The following is an 18,537-nucleotide window of genomic DNA, read 5'->3' as shown; positions in this document are numbered from 1 at the left end:
GTACACAGTAAGTAGCAGATAATCCTACTGCTACACTGTCCCAAAGACCAGCCACTCTGTCAGAATGATCTCATATCACTCTGTGACCACGCACATTTCCACCAGGTGTCCCAGTTTCCTCCCACGTCACAAAGACATTCTGGTAAGCTGATGGTAATTTTCTTTAGTGTAGGCTGGCATTGGTGGTGGTGAGGGGAAAAGAGGAACTGATAAGCATGAAAAAGAGTACAATGAAATAAGCAATGAAATGGTATAACCAAAAGTCTTATTTGAACAACACATTGTGGATTTTAAATAAGTGGTTCTGTTAATAAATACAAATTAATATTAATAAGAGTCAGAAAAGACTAATATGATATGCTGGCATTTATAGCGAGAGGATTCGAGTACAGGAGCAGGGAGGTACTACTGCAGTTGTACAAGGCCTTGGTGAGACCACACCTGGAGTGTTGTGTGCAGTTTTGGTCCCCTAATCTGCGGAAAGACATCTTTGCCATAGAGGGAGTACAAAGAAGGTTCACCAGATTGATTCCTGGGATGGCAGGGCTTTCATATGAAGAAAGACTGGATGAACTGGGCTTGTACTCGTTGGAATTTAGAAGATTGAGGGGGGATCTGATTGAAACGTATAAGATCCTAAAGGGATTGGACAGGCTAGATGCAGGAAGATTGTTCCCGATGTTGGGGAAGTCCAGAACGAGGGGTCACAGTTTGAGGATAGAAGGGAAGCCTTTTAGGACCGAGATTAGGAAAAACTTCTTCACACAGAGAATGGTGAATCTGTGGAATTCTCTGCCACAGGAAACAGTTGAGGCCAGTTCATTGGCTATATTTAAGAGAGAGTTAGATATGGCCCTTGTGACTACGGGGGTCAGGGGGTATGGAGGGAAGGCTGGGGCGGGGTTCTGAGTTGGATGATCAGCCATGATCATAATAAATGGCGGTGCAGGCTCAAAGGGCCGAATGGCCTACTCCTGCACCTATTTTCTATGTTTCTATTCAAGGATGTTATGATTTAAAATAGGCTTTACAACAGCCATGAAAGAAAACCTAACTTAAAAGAATTCCTGTGTGTTTACATTCAGTGGTTACTAACCACAGCACTAACACAATCAGACATTGCAAGGTGTTCAGCTAAATCACCCATGCAAGCTTTTCACTCATCCAAAAATAATCCATTAAAGTAATCTTTTTTTAAATAACATGGTGCCTGATGCTTTCAAAGGTTGGTGCTTTATTCTGAACGATAAGTGAATATATACTGAGTTAGAAAAGCAGTGGAAAGCTGAAACAGTTGATAGAATGGCATTTTTGGCCTATTGTTATAGGATACTATTCTTCCATGGGTTAGAATACCAAAATATTAGATATTTACAAACCTGATCTCCGCTTCCACATCATCACCCAAGTATCTTGCTCTGTCCATTTCAGAAGAGTAATAACGATTGGTAAAAACCTGGTCACCTACAGCAGTGAAGGCTTCTTTGCAGTTTAAGGGTGCCCTTTGCTGTTGCATAACTTCACGAGCTCTGCTGTTGCTCTAGAAACAAAAAAAAATGAAATTGCAGACACTTAAGTTCCTTTGATTCACAAGAATTGGCTTACTATGAAAATCAATGTACAAGTTGTGTTTGATTCTGAAATAAACAGTTTTCAATAAAATTATTTGTGCATACCACTCATATGAAGGAAAATATCTTTAATATTAGTTTTCTGGGTAAATTTTCTGTGCATAATGCAATTGCAGGAGCAAGCTAGCAAACTAGTTTGCGATGAAATTGGCCTTCATTAGATAATAAAATTAAGGTATGTAGTCAGAATACAGATTCAGAAGTATACTAGCTTTAATTTTAAAAAAACTCATTTTATTTAGTACTTTTAACGTATCACTTAATTTCAGATTCATTTATTACATGTGCAGTGAAACATACTGTGAAATGCGTTGTTTGTGTTAATAACCAACACAACCTAAGGATGTGCTTAGGGCAACCGGAAAATAACACCAAACGTTCTGGCGCCAACATAGCTCACCCACAGTGCTCAGTAGAATAGCACAGAACACAACAACCAACGAGATAATAACAAAACAAATCCCATTCCTTCCTCCCATCCATGCACACACAAAGTCTTCTAACACCAGGGCAGGCTGTTTTCAGCAATACACACAAAATGCTGAAGGAACTCAACAGGACAGGCAGCATCCATGGAAAAGAGTAGACAGTCGAAGTTTCAGGCCAAGACCTTCATCAGGACTGGAAAGAAAAACTATCTTCAGCCTCTAGTGCACGCGCAGATTTGCATTTAGCCTTTGACTTCCCCAGAAGACTCGCAGACTCGGGACTCAAATTATTAGGCCTCAACTTCTGATTGACCTTTGGGCTTCAATCTTTGGTATCGATCCCAGGACTACCAACGACTGTGAACGAGGACCTTGAACTCTGGACTCGCCAGTGACCGGGACCTTAAACAACTGGCTTCACCGTTTTGCAGACCTGCAGCATCATGCCTCACGAATGCAGAGCAGAGGCTGAAACCAGCCTGACCAATTCCTCACATCCATGTCCTTAATCCTATCATGACCCCCAACTCCCCCTCTGTTCTCAAGCCTATCCGGAGAAATGAACAATTAAAAAACTAGTCTGAGCCATGACCTCGACAAAGACTGCAACTCAGCACCATTGATAAGAGAATAACTGGTCAAAGAAAAAGCAAAATTAATCTTACTGGTTATACTTTGCACATATTCGTTCCTACAGCAAGTGAGAATGAAAAAGAAATCAGCCCACCAGTCCACGCCAGTACAGAGAAGTGGTTCAACTAAGTACTGAGTAAAGGGGGATGAATACTTTTGAACAGATGAGAGAGAGAGTGGTGGATATGTGGAATGCTCTGCCCCAGAAGGCAGTGGAGGCCAAGTCTCTGGATGTTTCAAGAAAGAGATGGATAGAGCTCTTAAAGATAGCGGAATCAAAGGGTATGGGGATAAGGCAGGAACTGGATACTGACTGTGGATGATCAGCCATGATCACAGCGAATGGTGGTGCTGGCTCAAAGGGTCGAATGGCCTACTCCTGCACCTATTGTCTATTTCATTTTTTGAATTTGTAGTTTTCATGCTTTTCAAGTGTCCTTTTTTTTTGGCCTCTACTGTGAAAAAAAGGAGCATGTGATTCACAAATAAAAATTCTCAGTTAAATTGATCAAAATCACTGGTTGTAACATAGGTGTACAAGGTCATGGGGAAGGGTTTGGTATGTTGGTCTGTATCAGAAAGGGCATTGAGTACAAGAGTTGTAAATCTTATGTTGTTAGTTGCACAAAATATTGGCAATGTTGGACAGTCCTGGTCAGCATGTTATAGAAAGACGTGCACAAAATTTATGAGAATGTTGCCAGGATATGGGGCCTGTGCTTACTGAGAGAAGTTGACGAGGCTACAACTTTATTCTTTGTGACACTAGAGACTGAAAAGTGACCATAACGAGGTCTACAAAATCATGAGGGGCATTAATAAGATGAATGCAGTCTTTTTCCAAGGGAAAAACCATCCAAAACTAGAGGGCACAAGTTTAAAGTGAGAAGGGGAGAAGGGACAGATTTAAAAAAGGACCTGAGTGGAACTTCTTCACAGAGGGTGATGCATCTATGGAACAAGCTTCCAAAGAAAATAGTTGATACAGGTAAAGAAACAACATTTAAAAGATATTTGGACAGGTAAATCAATAGGAAAGATTTAGAAAACCAAATGTAGGCAAGTGGTACGAGTCTAGATAGACATATTGGACAGCACGGACGAGCTGGACCAAAGGGCATGTTTCCACCTGTATCTACGACAACTGCAACAGTAGTGCTGTCTACACCAGAGACTTTGTGATATTTAGTGCTCTCCATCATTTCTTAAAATCAGAAGTGAACTGAATTGGCTGTCAAGATTGGCGTCATGGATACCAGGGATCTCAGAAGGAAGCCAAGATGGATTATTTATTTGGATCATGGGTAAATCTACATGGACCTATACCCAAGTCTAAAATTTGCTTAATTGGTACATGCAGGTTAACTTGGCCAACTACTCCATCATTGGAAGACAAATTGCAAATCTGGGCATGCAGGGATTCTTCAGCATTACGTGTAGAATACTCTTCTCTGCATTAGTAAGACTTGGCATAAGATCAGAGTCACAATCACATATATGGGAATTCAGACTCCAGGATTAGGAGAAAAAAAACTAAATGCCCTTCTAAAGCAGATTTTTTTTGTTTCACTATGTTTATTTTGCAAAAATTTTAATCTTTTGAATCAGATATTCAAAAACTATAACAAAGACCTCCCACCCTTGGCCTCATCTCCTCTTAAAGGCTACTAGGACATTTCAGGAATGGGGCATTTAGGAATCTTAAATCTTTATGAATTAGTAATCTTAAACCATATATTGTTTAAAGACTCCCTGTCACTTGTATCTGGGCTGGATGCAACAGTACGCTAGGGATGAACAGTTCCGTACACCCCAGATTAAGCACAGTCAGTCAGTCTACAAACCCAGCAATACAACCAAATGAAACCAGGAGTGGTTTTACTGATGAAACTGTGTATTACCTATTTAATTACAAGGTACTTTCTTAAAGCCTAAATGCACTGAAAACTGGTCAAATAGTTTGTGAATATAGTCTAATGATTGTGCTAATTTCCAGTACCAAGTATATAATTGGTCTAACCACAAATGAAGGGTACTAAACAATCTATCAAACCACCAAACTATCACAGAAGAGGTCTGCAAATAAACCTTTGTGAAGAAAGTCAAACTTTTGATTGAGCGCATTCTTTATATTCCACACTGCTCAATCTACAAATTTCAGCATTAGAATTAAAATAACGCTAATACACAATATGCAGTCTTTTGTATATAAGGTTTAAAATGTGCAAAATGTAAATATTGCATTTTATCCATCTTCTATATTTATGTAGTCTGATACTCAAAAGCTTTCAACTTTTAAGACACCACATCAACAACTGTAATTCTGCAAGAGAAATTACAAAAGATGGACTTACACTGATCAACAGGACTTTTTCAATATTTCTCAGGTCAATCAAACAGTTGGTCACCACTGGATTATCTATTTCCAAGGCATCAAGAACCGTGGGGAACTCTGGATGACGAGCAGCTCTTCAATGAAGAAATATTGTATATTCAAAATTTAATAAAGTTTCCTAATAAAGCATTTTAAATTAAAGAAGATAGTGGTACCTGGCATTATCAGTGCAAAATCCTCCTCTAATAGAACAATACAATTATGATTTTTATAAAACACATTCACAAAAGTCAAATACAGACCAGCTGCAGTCATTTCAACTTTTCTGCATCATCAGAGCCGCACTATTAATAACAGAACAGGCTTTCTATGGAAGCAGAAACTTAATTGATGTCATACATCTGAGTAATTCAGAAATGTTTATCTGTCTCCCAGCAGACTGAACTTCTTTTTAAAACCAGAGGCTCAAATAAGCCTCATGGCAAACACTGCAATGTACGAAAATAACACTGAGACCAGAATAATGCTTCTTTTCTGTTAAAATATACAAATGCACAGAGTGCATTTAAGTGTATTGATCACTTACTATACACATTCAGTTTACCCAATGCATACCCTAACAACATTTTGCATGACAAGTTCCCACAAGAGATCGAGCATTGATGAACCTGAAAACATACCTATCTTTTATATTGTATACTTGATTTGAAAACTCGCACACATTGATTTGGGGACGTCTTCCTGCATTGAAGTATCGTGACATCAAAGTCTGCAGTACCTGCTCATCTTTGTAATTATCACAGCAAAATGAAAGCAGTAGTCCTCTTAAACAACTTTCAACTGCCAAAGCCAATTCAGGATATTTCAGTCTGAGACAAGTACCTAATAAACAAAATTCATTTATATAGCGATCAATGATCAACATTGTTAAATTAATTCGTTAATCCCAAAACATTGAAAAAGTCAATCCAAAATACACTGATACCTGCTGCAAAAAAATTTGATTAACAATACTATACTACCTAATAAATAGAAAAAAAACTTGCTAAGTTTCAATTACATACACAAAAAATCTTATGGGAGTTAACTTCTATGGTTAGAGTTCCTTCCTCCAAGCTGTACAACAACTCAAAGTCAATCTTTGTATTTGCTTTCAAAAGAGACAGTAGACATTAGTATAATTCACTATCTTGGGTTAGTGAAATCTAACCTGCTTTAAGAGTGTATGTAAGGATCAGACTGCAATCAGTACATGAAAATAGGTGGCTAATCGACTTAAATAAACACTTGGACAATGTATCAGAGATGTTAGTGCTTGCAGCAATAAACAAGTCAATAAATCAATGCTTTCAAGAACAAATAAATTTAATATCAAAACTATAGTAGAGATCTGCGTCATATGCACTTAGTGTATTAACTGACCAGTAAGTTATAAACAGATTAAGGTACTGTTTCTAATTTCCAATTTTGTATTGTAAAGTTGTATTTCAAATTTTGTTTCCAAATGCAGTCTAAATGACTGGTTGTGCATTTTTGTACAGTACAAGCCAACTTTTATTGTCTGTGCAGCTTAATATGTACCACCCAGTCAAACATGCCCTTGTATATTGTTATGCTGTAGTTAAGTGATGTAATTAATACCAGAGAAACAAATAAAGAAAGTTTAACAGTTAATGTTATGATTAAAAACATTAAAGACATTTGTAATTTGGTCTGGAACAGGTTATTCTGAGCCCACAGAACTTGCTTTATTTGTTCAATTCTGCCTATCTATATTAGTGTGTTTGAATACCAGTTTCCTTTACACCACTGATGCCTAAACTTTCTGTTGTTGCTACCCCTCTCATCGTTCTCTAGAAGAGTAGAAGTACCCCTGCTTCTTCCTTAAATGGAAATTCAACTAGTGCCATCCCACACCAAATTCTTCTCCCTGCTGAAGACGTTTTCATTTTGATCACCTTTTCTTTGGATTCTATTTATTTTTTCCAAAAAATGTATTCTCATAACACTACATACCTATCTATGCATATTTTGTGTGATTAAGGCAACATTCTTTGCACTAGTCCAACTACATATGGATTGGTCCCACATCTGAATCTTGCAACAATACACTAAATTTGGTGAGTATTACAAAGGAACCATTAATGACGTTTTCTCTGATGCTCTGCAATACCTTTATGTGTTCTAAGCTTCCATGCGCGTTGGGGCGTGGCCAAGTGGTTAAGGTGTTCGTTTAGTGATTTGAAGGTCACTAGTTTGAGCCTTGGCTGAGGCAGCGTGTGTCCTTGAGCAAGGCACTTAACCACACATTGCTCTGCAATGACACCAGTGCCAAGCTGTATGGGTCCTAATGCCCTTTCCTCCGACAACATCGGTGGCGTGGAGGGGAGACTTGCAGCATAGGCAACTGCTGGTGTTCTATACAACCTTGTCCAGGCCTGCGCCCTGGAAACCTTCCAAGGCGCAAATCCATGGTCTCACGAGACTAATGGATGCCTATAGAAAGCTTCCAATATATATATGACTTAGGCTCTGAAAGTGTCACACCAAGAATGGTATAGTTCTTTATTCTCATATTTATCTTCACCAATCCTTTACAATTCAACTGATAGTTCTTCACCATATCTGCCACAATGCTTAGCATAACGCTGCTATCTAATATTCCTATTCTCCTTTACCCCCAGTTTCCTGATGGCATATTTGTAACCCAATCCTGATCCCAATCACCCTACCAGCACTTAAATGCAAGACATGAAAAAGTAAATTCTTTCATTACTCCTGCACACAACTTCCAGTGGAAAGTGATCTTGTTAGTATGTTTCCTATTTCTGTATTTGATCCTCAGGATGCAGTCTCAAAGTTGCATCAGTTAACGTAATTATTCAACGAACAACTTTCTCTCAGCCCGTAGAAAGAACCAAAACTTTCTAGTCACTTATTTGAATTCATTCCACCACCTGACCCAATGTCATTAGCCTCTTACATTCTTCTAACAAAACTCATCAGGCTTTTGAAGGGGTTAAAAAACCAATTTGGAAATATTAAAGTAATAATGTGGCAAACTATAGATCTAGTTTTTGGTTCCTTTATCCTAAACTAACTGTACAGAGTACAGGAAAGGTACGTTCCTGTCAGAAGGACCGGCAGGGATGGAAAAATAAGAGATCTGATAGTGGTTTACAAGATTATGAGAGACATCATTAGAGTGGCCATACAGTATCTGTTTTGCAGGGTTGACATGTATAATGCCAGAGGGCATGCACTGAAGGTGAGAGGGGTAGGTTCAAAGGGGGTGTGAGGGATAAGTCTTTTTACTCAGAGTCGCAGATGCCTGGAATGCACTGCTTCGTATGGTGGTAGAGGCAAATACATTAGCTTTAAAGAGATATTTGAATATACACATGGATGGAAGATGGAGGGATATGGAACATGGTGTAGGTAGGAGGGATTAGTGTTTTGAGTGTTTTTAATTTGCTTTTTAAGCTGGTTTGGCACAACATTCTGGGCTATGTGCAGTACTGTTCTATGTAATAGATATTATAACAAAGTTTAATGTAAATTTATTATCATAATCCATGTTGCGATGGCACTACTCAGCCAGATTTTCAACCTCTCTTCTCTATGCTGATGCGTCACACCTCAATTTGGTAAATGATAGTCAGCAAACTTAAATAAAGTGAAAACAGACATTAAATTTAACTAAGTAAATAAATCTTGGTTGTTTGTCCTTGAAAAGATTAATAGTGACAGAAACAATGATTTTTAAATGCCAAAAGTCAGTATTTAAAATTGATAATTGCATTTTGAATGTGAAATCAATCCAATCAGGCACCGAATCAGATTGTGGTCAAACTTGAGTTTCTTAGTTTTAATGTCTCCCCCGCCACCACCAAAGTCAGAACATTCCAGCACTGTGTCTCTGAGCCAAGTGGCTAACAACTTTGAAAATCTAACCAATGTTGCAAAATGGGATTTCAAACATCATACAAACTTAACAAAGATAAGGCTACATCTTAATGTGTCAGACAATACATATTACACACAAAGCATCAAATGAAAAAAACACTTCCCCATATTCTGTCGTTAATTAGAGCAAAACGGAAGATTTGACACCTACCTAAAGGGCCAACTGGTTTCTTCCTGAAACGACCCTGTTTATATGCTTCCTCAATTGCTTCAAGCAAGTTTGGCATGTTCTCTCCAAACCTTTTTAACTGGTTTGTTCTGCTGGCTTTCAGATTGTTCAGCTGCTTCTTTCTGGATTCGACAGAATTTTTTGCATCCTGTTCTTCTCGTCTAGGGATATACAACTATGTTCACAATGTGGGCAAGTTGAAATTGCTATGTAAGATAGTACAGGGTGAAGGCAAATCAATTTTAGATAATATTATATAAATGAGAGATTTTCTGCTGGACTTCAGATGGCCAACTGCCTGTCCCTAGGCCAACCTTCAGCTAGTGTGATTTTCACTAGAAGGCTGACTTCCAGCTCATCGGCACTGTCCAGATAGCATGGGGTCTTAGGGTGCAGTGGCTGTTTGTGCTACAGAGTGGCTTTGACAAATGCTGAGGTCCTGCTGCAGACTGTTTAAAATAATTGCCTGCAAATGTATTTGACATTATGAGAAAAGATGATAATGTGACAGGATGGGCCAAATATTTGCACCATTTATTTTCATATATTACGATACTTGCTATGTTATTTTGCATATAAGACTGCTGAGTTTATTATAATATTATAATAACTTATTGATGAAATATTCACAATGGCTGACAGAGCACCGCTTGCTGAAAGCAATGCACGGTAATAAGAGTGGAAAATATTAAGGGATGTTTACTTCATCATAACTTGACAAATTCAGCCCTAAATACTGGACAACAAAGATTTTGCTTCCTGAATACTCTTGGCTGTATCTTACGGATTTTAAGCTGCTTATCATGAAAACCATGAAATTTTCCTATTATGCACCATTTAAAAAAACACGCCTATATTTGTTATTTCAATCCATAATTTAAATCCATTAAAATGTTGCCCAAAACGCAAGCTGAAAAGTTTTCTATCTTGCCCAGGCATGCCTGAGCATCCTTAGGCAGGGTGAATGCTGCATGGCAGGACAGGTTTCCAATATTTGAGACAGATGTTACCCAGAATAACTGATATCAAGATTACGGAAGGCATTTTTGTTGGTCCACAAATCAAAGAGGTCATCAATGAAAGACAATTCGAAAAACTTCTAGTGGGATCAAAGAAAACTGCATAGGAAGCCTTCAAGGATGTTGTTGAAAATTTTCTTGGCACCTAGAGTGCTAAACTAAATGCAGCTGGTTGACAACATGCTTCAAGCATACAAAACCATGAACTGCAACACGTTGCTAAAGATTCATTATCTGCATTCCCATTTAGACTTCTTCACTGCAAACCTTGGCACTGTTAGTGATGAGTCTGGTGAAAAGTTCCCTCAAGACATTGGAGAAACGGTATCAGGGCAACTGGAATCCATCAATGCTGACTGATTAGTGTTGCACATTTGAGCAAGAAGCCACAGACACTGAATACAAACGAAAATCATCAATAAAACAATTTTAGCTTAGATTAACTATTGCAAAGTGTCAGCACCATTATGCAATTTAACATATTATATTCAATAAAAGTTAATTTCTTGTTTCTCCAAATTCCTATGTGATGCAGGTAGTCTGGAATTATATTTGTATTCAGCTTCAAGCAGTCTATCATAAACAAACAAAAATTCCAAGGAAGCAACATTTTTGAAAAAAATTGTGTGTGCTTGACCTGGTCATAGCATAATACTTAGATTATTCCAATTCCCTTTTCAAAATTACTGAAGGTCACAGAAAATACTTTCCTCTAATACAAAAAGCTACTAGGTAACAAACAAATAATCATTTTATCATGAGTGATGACAGTAAAAGAGCCTTCTATAGGTTGCCATCTACATATGGGACTTATCAATAAAGTTACCAACCGAAGCTTATAATGTTCATCTTTGGACTTGTTGATTGCGTGCTGAAACTGCTCCAACTGCTGTAAAGTACTAGTCTCTCCAGCCTCCAGAGATTTCAATTGTTCTTGCAGACTGCTAATTCGTCCTTGACGCTTTTTCAAATCAGCTTCAGAGCTTTGGCTCATACTATTTTGAATTTAAAGTTCACGTTCAGAATGGGAGAGAAAGAATTATCATTAAACGACTGTTTTATGTTAAATACCAATTCTTTACACACAATTTTAAGTTATTTTTACTTTCACCATTCCCAACAAAATAAACAATCCCAAATCATTTTAGAGAACACAAATATGAGAAAATCTGCAGATGCTGGAAATCCAAAGTAACATAAACAAAATGTTAGAGGATCTTAGAGGGTCAGACGGCATCTACGGAAATGAATAAACTGTCAATGTTCCTGGCTGAGACCCTTCTTCTAAACATTAGAGGTGTTTCAGCAGACAGTTTCAGAACATTTCATACGTACATTGGATGAGGTTATGCAAAAGTCACAGCTCTGTTGTGATTCAAGGTCATCAATCCACAATACCAACTTCATTCCCTTCCTCCACCCATCCCAGATGCTCTTAGACATGTAGAGAATTCAAACATGCTCAGCTTTTCAGTAATTTGCTGATGGACATCAGCAAATGTACTAGAATACTAAAGTTAGTGGTCAAAGGCATGATTAAAGATTTCAACTACTCAAAAACCGGACAAGTGAAGATAAGCAAAATCATAAAAATATATACTTTTCGCAGCATGGTAGCATAGTGCTTCTCAAAGCCAGCGATCCCGGATCAACTCCTGCCATTGTCTGCAAGGAGTTTGCATATTCTCCCCGTGACCACATGGGTTTCCTCTGGGTGTTCCAGTTTCCTCCCTCGTAAGGTGTGGGTGTGCTATGTTGGAGCCAGAAGCATGGCGATACTTGCAGGCTGCCACCAGCAAATCCCCGGACTGTATTAGTTGTTGATGCACATGACACATTTCACTCTATACTTTGATGCACATACTTTAATCTTTTTGATGAAGGGTCTCGGCCCCAAACGTTGACTGTACTCTTTTCCATAGATGCTGCCTGGCCTGCTGAGTTCCTCCAGCATTTTGTGTGTGTTGCTTGGATTTCCAGCATCTGCAGATTTTCTTGTCTTTAATCTTTTTTTGTTTTATAGAAATGTTGGTAAGACACTTCAGGCTGCATTTAAGTACAGAGAAAATAAAACGACTCCACTTCTTGAATGGTTTCAGCATTCTCCATTGTCAATTTCTGTTTATCTAGCATGACATGCTTTATCTTGAAGATGGAGGAACTACAAGGGCAGAAGTTCAGTTTAGCGTCAAAAGGAACTCAAAAAGTAAAAGGAACAATCTTTTGACTATAAAATAACTGCTATATGATGCATGTATGGTGAATCTAGTTAATAATACTTGCTAGATCATAGAGGTAATGGTCTAACCTATTTCGCAGTTCTTTAATACGCTTTTGTAACTGGTCATGGTCTTTTTCAAGTTGTTTCAACTGTGTTCTGCAGCGGTGGAATGTTGCCTGTAATGAAAACATACAAGTAAACTTGGCTTTGTAAAGTATCACTGCAAATATGCAAATTAAGATTATATTTTTCTTTGGTGAGGGCAGAAACACTGAACTAAAATCTCTTTTGTATTGTTTTGCACATTTTTAGCCCTGAATACATCAAGACATTTCAACAATCACTTGTTTCATGTAGCTACAGCCTCTTCAAGATTACACTATGGGGCAGCAAGGCAGTGTAGAGGTTAGCACCACGCTCTACAGTACAGGTGAAACAGGTTCAATTCCTGCCGTTGCTTGTAAGGAGTCTGCACGTTCTCCCTGTGAATGTATGGATTTCTTCCGAGTGCTCCAGTTTCCTCCCACAGTCCAGGGATGCTCCAGTTGGTAGGTTGTTGGTCCTTGTAAATTGTCCTGTGACGAGGCTCAGATTAAATTGGGGAATTGTTGGGTGGCATTGCTCAAACGGCCTATTCTACACCATACATCAATAAACAAAAAAGTAAGTGAGCTCAGTTTCTCCACCCATCCTTGTTGCTTAACATTTAAGACCAAGATGAAAAAACAAAGGGAGGGCTGTGGTATTCAACAGAAAAATGCTCACATATTTCCTAATGTACTCTTTTATCCAATATTTGTACTCTTTACAGTAACTGCAGATAATATTTATTAACCTCAGACTCTTTGCATGCTTTATTTTTTCCTTGTACGTCTTCTTTTAAATTTGCACATAGTGGACGTAATACTTGTGCTTCATCTGTAATTCTCTGTAATTGATTCTGAACTGCCTTAAAATTTTCCTCAGCCTCATTGACTTTGACCTATAGAAAAAGAATAAAGCCAGAGATTCAAATTTCTATCTCAGTTATATAATATAGTCAAAAATTTCATTATTTCAGAAATCACCTTGCAAAAATGTATTATTTGCCAAAGCCTAGTAAGCCTTGAAGAATTAAACGAGTCCTTTTAAAATTTTTTACTGAAACTAATCCAACCACATATTTAAGCACTACATTACAAATTACAGCTTGTCTTGTCTTGTTATATACACCTGTTGGGATGCATTCTCCAGTTACCTTATAAGGTAACCATAGCCTTCAGCCAGGAGCAGATGTCATCAGGTGGTTCCCAACCTTCACAGAGTGTTTCGACCCTTAAACACGACACTCTCCAGTTGGTGGACCGGCAGTGCTGGCCAAATCACTGCCCATCTGTTCCTGGCTTCCAGCTCCCCTCCTCTCGCCTACTCCAAATCCAACTGTCTTCTGTTACTCAACATTAAAACACCCCGGATAGTTCTGTTAAAATTTATCAAAATTTAATTATCATCATAGAAAGGCCAAGGATAGCATCAAAATACCAACCTGCCATTCTTCTATTTTCTGATCAAATTTGACAGTACGATTTCCTTCAGTTTTAATACGATCTTTTACTGGCTGCATTTGCTTTTCAACCTCAATGACCTTGCAATACAAAATTTTGAAAAATGTAACACATTTTCCCAGTACAGTATCACTCTTTAATTAAATTCCACAGATCACATTTTTCACTGTGAACTATATAGTCACTAGGATATAACCACAAAGCCTTCACCCCAATTAAGGACAATTTCTTTCACACACTTAATACAAGACTTTGCATTGAAATAATTGGACAGTCCTAACACCATAACTTCCAGTATTTTTTAAATAAAGTATTTTGTAATTCAAGGATCTTTCACATATTACCCAAGAGAAGCATTTAATAGTGATGCAGACACATGAAACTGCAGGCGCTGGAATCTGATGAAGAGCTGATATATAGTTTACACCAGAAAAGTTAATTCCATCTCTCCTGATACTGCACAACCCACTGCAACCACCGCCCCCCAGCAGTTTACTGAATTAAAAAAAATCATTGCTCATTACAGGCAGGAAACACATTTTTTTTTACGAGGTTTATGTAAATGCACTGTACTTAAGCCATTGTATTACCATAGTGATCTGTTTACTCTTTAGAGCCAGCAATGTTCTAAACTTCCCTCCTAAATATTTCCACTCATCTTATGTTTTAGATGGAAGCTCTTCAAAACATATTTGGTACACAGGCACTAGTTGCTTTTAATCTCTGCATATGATATGCTATGATAGAGCCACTAAACACTGATAAGGAATGGGATAATTAAGTGTCTGAATAATGTCACCTACCAGAAACTTGGTATGTCTACTTTGAGTCTCACCAATCTTTGTTGATGCACCATAAGCATCCTATCTGTATCACTGGACAGGTATGGCAACTATTCTGCCTGTGACTGCAAGCAACTGCAGAATTGTATACACAGCTCAACATGTACACGGGTCAGGAATCAACCTCGCCCCTTCGGTAAAGCAGCCAGCAAAAGCAAAAACACCATCCAACCCAAAAAACCTCTTGTTTTCCCTTTCTCACTGGGCAGAAGATACAGAAGTCTGAAAGAATGTACCACCAGGTGTACAGACCACTTCGATCTCGCTGTTAAGACTATTGAGCAGTTTCCTAGTACAATAAAATGGACTCTTGACCTTGTACCTCCTTATGAACTTGCAGCTTATTGTCTGCCTGCACTACACTCTCTGTAACTGTAATACTTTATTCTGCACTCTGGTATTGTTTTAATTTGCACTTCAAAGCACTGCAATGAACTGATCTCTATGAATAGTATGCAAGACATGTTTTTCACTGTGCCTTAGTAAATATAATAATAATAAACAGCTTTTTGTAAGAATTTCATGTTTGATATCAATTACACATTTATTGCATGACCTCAGCAAAAACAGCTGATGACTGTTTGGAAGCATGATGTTAAGCAGGGGGTGGGGGGGGGGGGGAATGGGAGAGAAAAATTTATTTTCTTGCCCAGGAACATCATCACCTGCCATCTGTTTACATGTTATTTGATCACTGTTATTCATTCACTTTGGAACTTACAATGAATTTTATTTGTAGAACAAAATGCTACTGAAATGCTCACCAAAGCCCATGCCATCTGATTCTTAAGTTGCTCCAGTTTCTCCAACAATTCATTCAATGAAGAAAGGCTTTTATAACGGTCTTCCTTTTCTTTAACTTGATCCTTTAACTCCGATAGGTTCTTTATAATGAAGATTGAAATCATACAAAATACAAGTTGTAGAAGCTACTTACTGAGGCACAAACATTTTTGGTACATTTCTAGTCCACCATATTCTACACCATAATTACAAAATTCAGGTGAAATATAAATTATGGCTTTTATATATTATTGCATGTATGAATAACAATAGAGTGAAGTAGTATCCAAGGCAATGGAATGGTGAGATATCAAGGTGTGATCTTGAATAGCACACACAAAAATGTATAATGAATCTAACTTCATTTCGAACTCAAGTCTTGGCTGGTGCAACATGCTCTAATATATTTTATATTATTTTGTTAGAAATGAAATATGGAAACCAAAACAGATTGAGCTAAAGAGAAGCAATGTTAGATTACAATGTTCATTTTTATTTCTAGGAGAAATATTTGAAATAATTTAACAGAGGCATCAGCAGCTGTGAAACCATAACTTAAAATAATATTTTGACATGGATTCAGAAATGATCAACCCAGAAAGTAATTCACTTCTCAGCTTCCAAGTATCTACCAACTAGCCCTAAGGTGTAGAGTTATTAACAGGACAATGTCATTCAGCCTTTCTAAAGTTATGGTAGGAAACAACATAAAAGTGCAGCCCATGGGGATATTTCTATATTTTCAGGAAACCTTTTATAATTCATGAGCAATCGGAAGTTAAGGAAACAGAAAATGGAAACAAAATATGAACCAGTAAAATTGGAAAGGGGAAAGAACATGAGAACAATACTTTTTTTAAAATTTCACACCATCATTTAGTCATTAAGCAGCAGAATGGCACAGCAGTTAGATCTGTTGCTCCAAAGACTCTGGTTCACTCCTAACCTTTGGTACTGTCTATCCATGCAGAATTCTGCATGCTCTTCCTGTGACAGTGTGGATCTTCTGTAGGTGCTGGCAAGTTAACTGGCAATTGTAAATTGCCCCTGGCATTGGTGAGAGGCATGGGAAACAGTAGCAGGATTGGGGAGTGGGGAGTGGGTGAAAATAACGAGTTGATGGAGATAAAAGAAAAATAGGATTTGAGTAGCTGGATGCTTGATATCTCAGGCAGTTGTGCTACTTCCATGTTTATGATCATTTATTTAATCCAAGAATCACAAGAATTATTAAGATCCACAGTGAAATGCACTGCACTTAAAAGCACAAAAGTGAAACAAAGTTGGACACTTTTACTTACCTCATCCTGCTTTTCAATTTTCTCATTTGTTACTGCCTTTTTTTTCATGATGTAGGAATAATCGTCTCTCATCTGCTCCAACTGAGTGGCTTTCATGAAAAACTTTAAACACAAATACAGTTGAGTTTATTTATATTAAAAAAATTGCTTTGAATGAACACTGAAGGAACTAACTTTATGCATAACATGCTTTCAAGGACATATCAAAATATGTCTAAAAAGGCAATGTCTTGAAGTTAAAAGAATCACCAATATTTTTAATATACTGTATATTAATAACTGACCTTCCCAAGTGTAAGTAAATCTGTTTGTGTAAAACCCTACAATCTTTAGTCAAAGCTTTGATTTGAAGGTCAAGGCATAACACTTACAGCAACAATTCCTGAACTGAGACAGTGCAATCCAGATTCCAACCACACCATGTATAAACAAAGGTTTTTCCTCATGTTGCTCTTAATTCCCTTAAATTTTATTTTATTCTTGAGATTTCTAATTCCCCACCCTCACAAGATCTAGACACTTCATTTTTAGATACAGTATTGTACAAAAGCTTTAGGCACATATATACAAATTAGGTGCCCATGATTTTTGAACAGTACTATATTTGTCAACGTGGAACATACAGGGAGTTTGTAAATCCGGTGGGAGCAAAGGATATAGGGAATGGCGAGGGTGGAGCGCCACAATGAGGGTGTGGGAGAAGTGGCAGAGAAGGAGTGCCGGGGTGATGGGTGGCGGGTGGCGCAGGTGCAGAAACACTCAGCCCTGAGACACCAAAGGTGGTCATTTTATTCCAAACGCTTGGTTTATTGATCATTACAGAATGTCTCTCTGGTGCTTCCTGCTCCCTTCCACTTTTTCCAACCACAATTTCACTCTCCCTGCCTCCTTCCCACATTCAGTCCACAATAGAGACCCACATCAGAATCAGATTTATCATCACTCACGTCATGAAATTTGTTATTTTTGCAGCAGTACAGTACATAAAATTACTACAGTATTGTGCAAAAGTCTTAGGCACTCTAGCTATACAAATGAAACTTTTGCACAGTATTGTATTTCTCTCAAATCTCATTCACTTCTTTAAATAAAACTTGTCCCAGCTTGTAACTGTCATTCTGTACTATTCTTAGATTAACACTGGAGCTTCTCAGTATATTAGAAGCATACCCTAGAAAAATACACCACAGTAACTAGCTCTTAGGCTAAATTTGCTAATATCACTGCATTGGGTGGGGTTGGTAATGGGACCCTTGAGCAGGAGCAAGTCATGGGATAAAGAAGCAGCCAGCCAGAGCAAGTTCAGTTATCAGAATATCTAGGGGCACAGTGAATACAAATAAAGCTATACTCAGTTAAACAGCATTTATTTCAATGCACGAGTTTTAACAGATAAGGCTGTAATTTCCACGGTATTGACTAGGCTACCCAGTGCTCTGGCCTTGGAAACAAAGTGGAATTTGTGAAGGACGTCCAGGAAAGTTTCTTTGAAGAGGTAGCCGAAAAGGCAGATGAGGTTAGGGTAGTGAATATAATCTATATGGACTACTGGGGCTGATGCAATTCAGGACCTACTCTTAGGGCAAGGTAACTAAAGTGGCAGTCAAGAAGCAGTTTAGCTCTAATAACTATAATTCTATTAGTCTTAAGATAGTGTTGAAAAAA

At 37.9% G+C, this 18,537-nt stretch overlaps 1 protein-coding gene across 3 annotated transcripts in view; it reads right to left on the bottom strand.

Annotated features, from left to right (window-relative positions):
* Window positions 1-18,537, bottom strand: part of si:dkey-119f1.1 (Structural maintenance of chromosomes protein 6-like) — an 80,692-nt gene that overhangs the window by 19,829 nt on the left and 42,326 nt on the right. For all 3 annotated transcript variants that reach the window (XM_063037232.1, XM_063037212.1, XM_063037222.1), the window contains 10 exons: window positions 16,873-16,974; window positions 15,553-15,672; window positions 13,928-14,026; window positions 13,238-13,384; window positions 12,490-12,578; window positions 11,012-11,176; window positions 9,145-9,323; window positions 5,708-5,909; window positions 5,047-5,161; window positions 1,380-1,540 (listed from right to left, as the gene is read on the bottom strand). In XM_063037232.1, coding sequence (XP_062893302.1) covers window positions 1,380-1,540; window positions 5,047-5,161; window positions 5,708-5,909; window positions 9,145-9,323; window positions 11,012-11,176; window positions 12,490-12,578; window positions 13,238-13,384; window positions 13,928-14,026; window positions 15,553-15,672; window positions 16,873-16,974 — 1,379 coding nt within the window. The remainder of the gene's footprint in view (window positions 1-1,379; window positions 1,541-5,046; window positions 5,162-5,707; window positions 5,910-9,144; window positions 9,324-11,011; window positions 11,177-12,489; window positions 12,579-13,237; window positions 13,385-13,927; window positions 14,027-15,552; window positions 15,673-16,872; window positions 16,975-18,537) is intronic.

The sequence above is a fragment of the Mobula hypostoma genome, chromosome 2 (genome assembly GCF_963921235.1).
Source record: "Mobula hypostoma chromosome 2, sMobHyp1.1, whole genome shotgun sequence".
Classification (NCBI taxonomy): domain Eukaryota; kingdom Metazoa; phylum Chordata; class Chondrichthyes; order Myliobatiformes; family Myliobatidae; genus Mobula; species Mobula hypostoma.
This window is presented reverse-complemented; position numbering and strand designations above follow the sequence as displayed.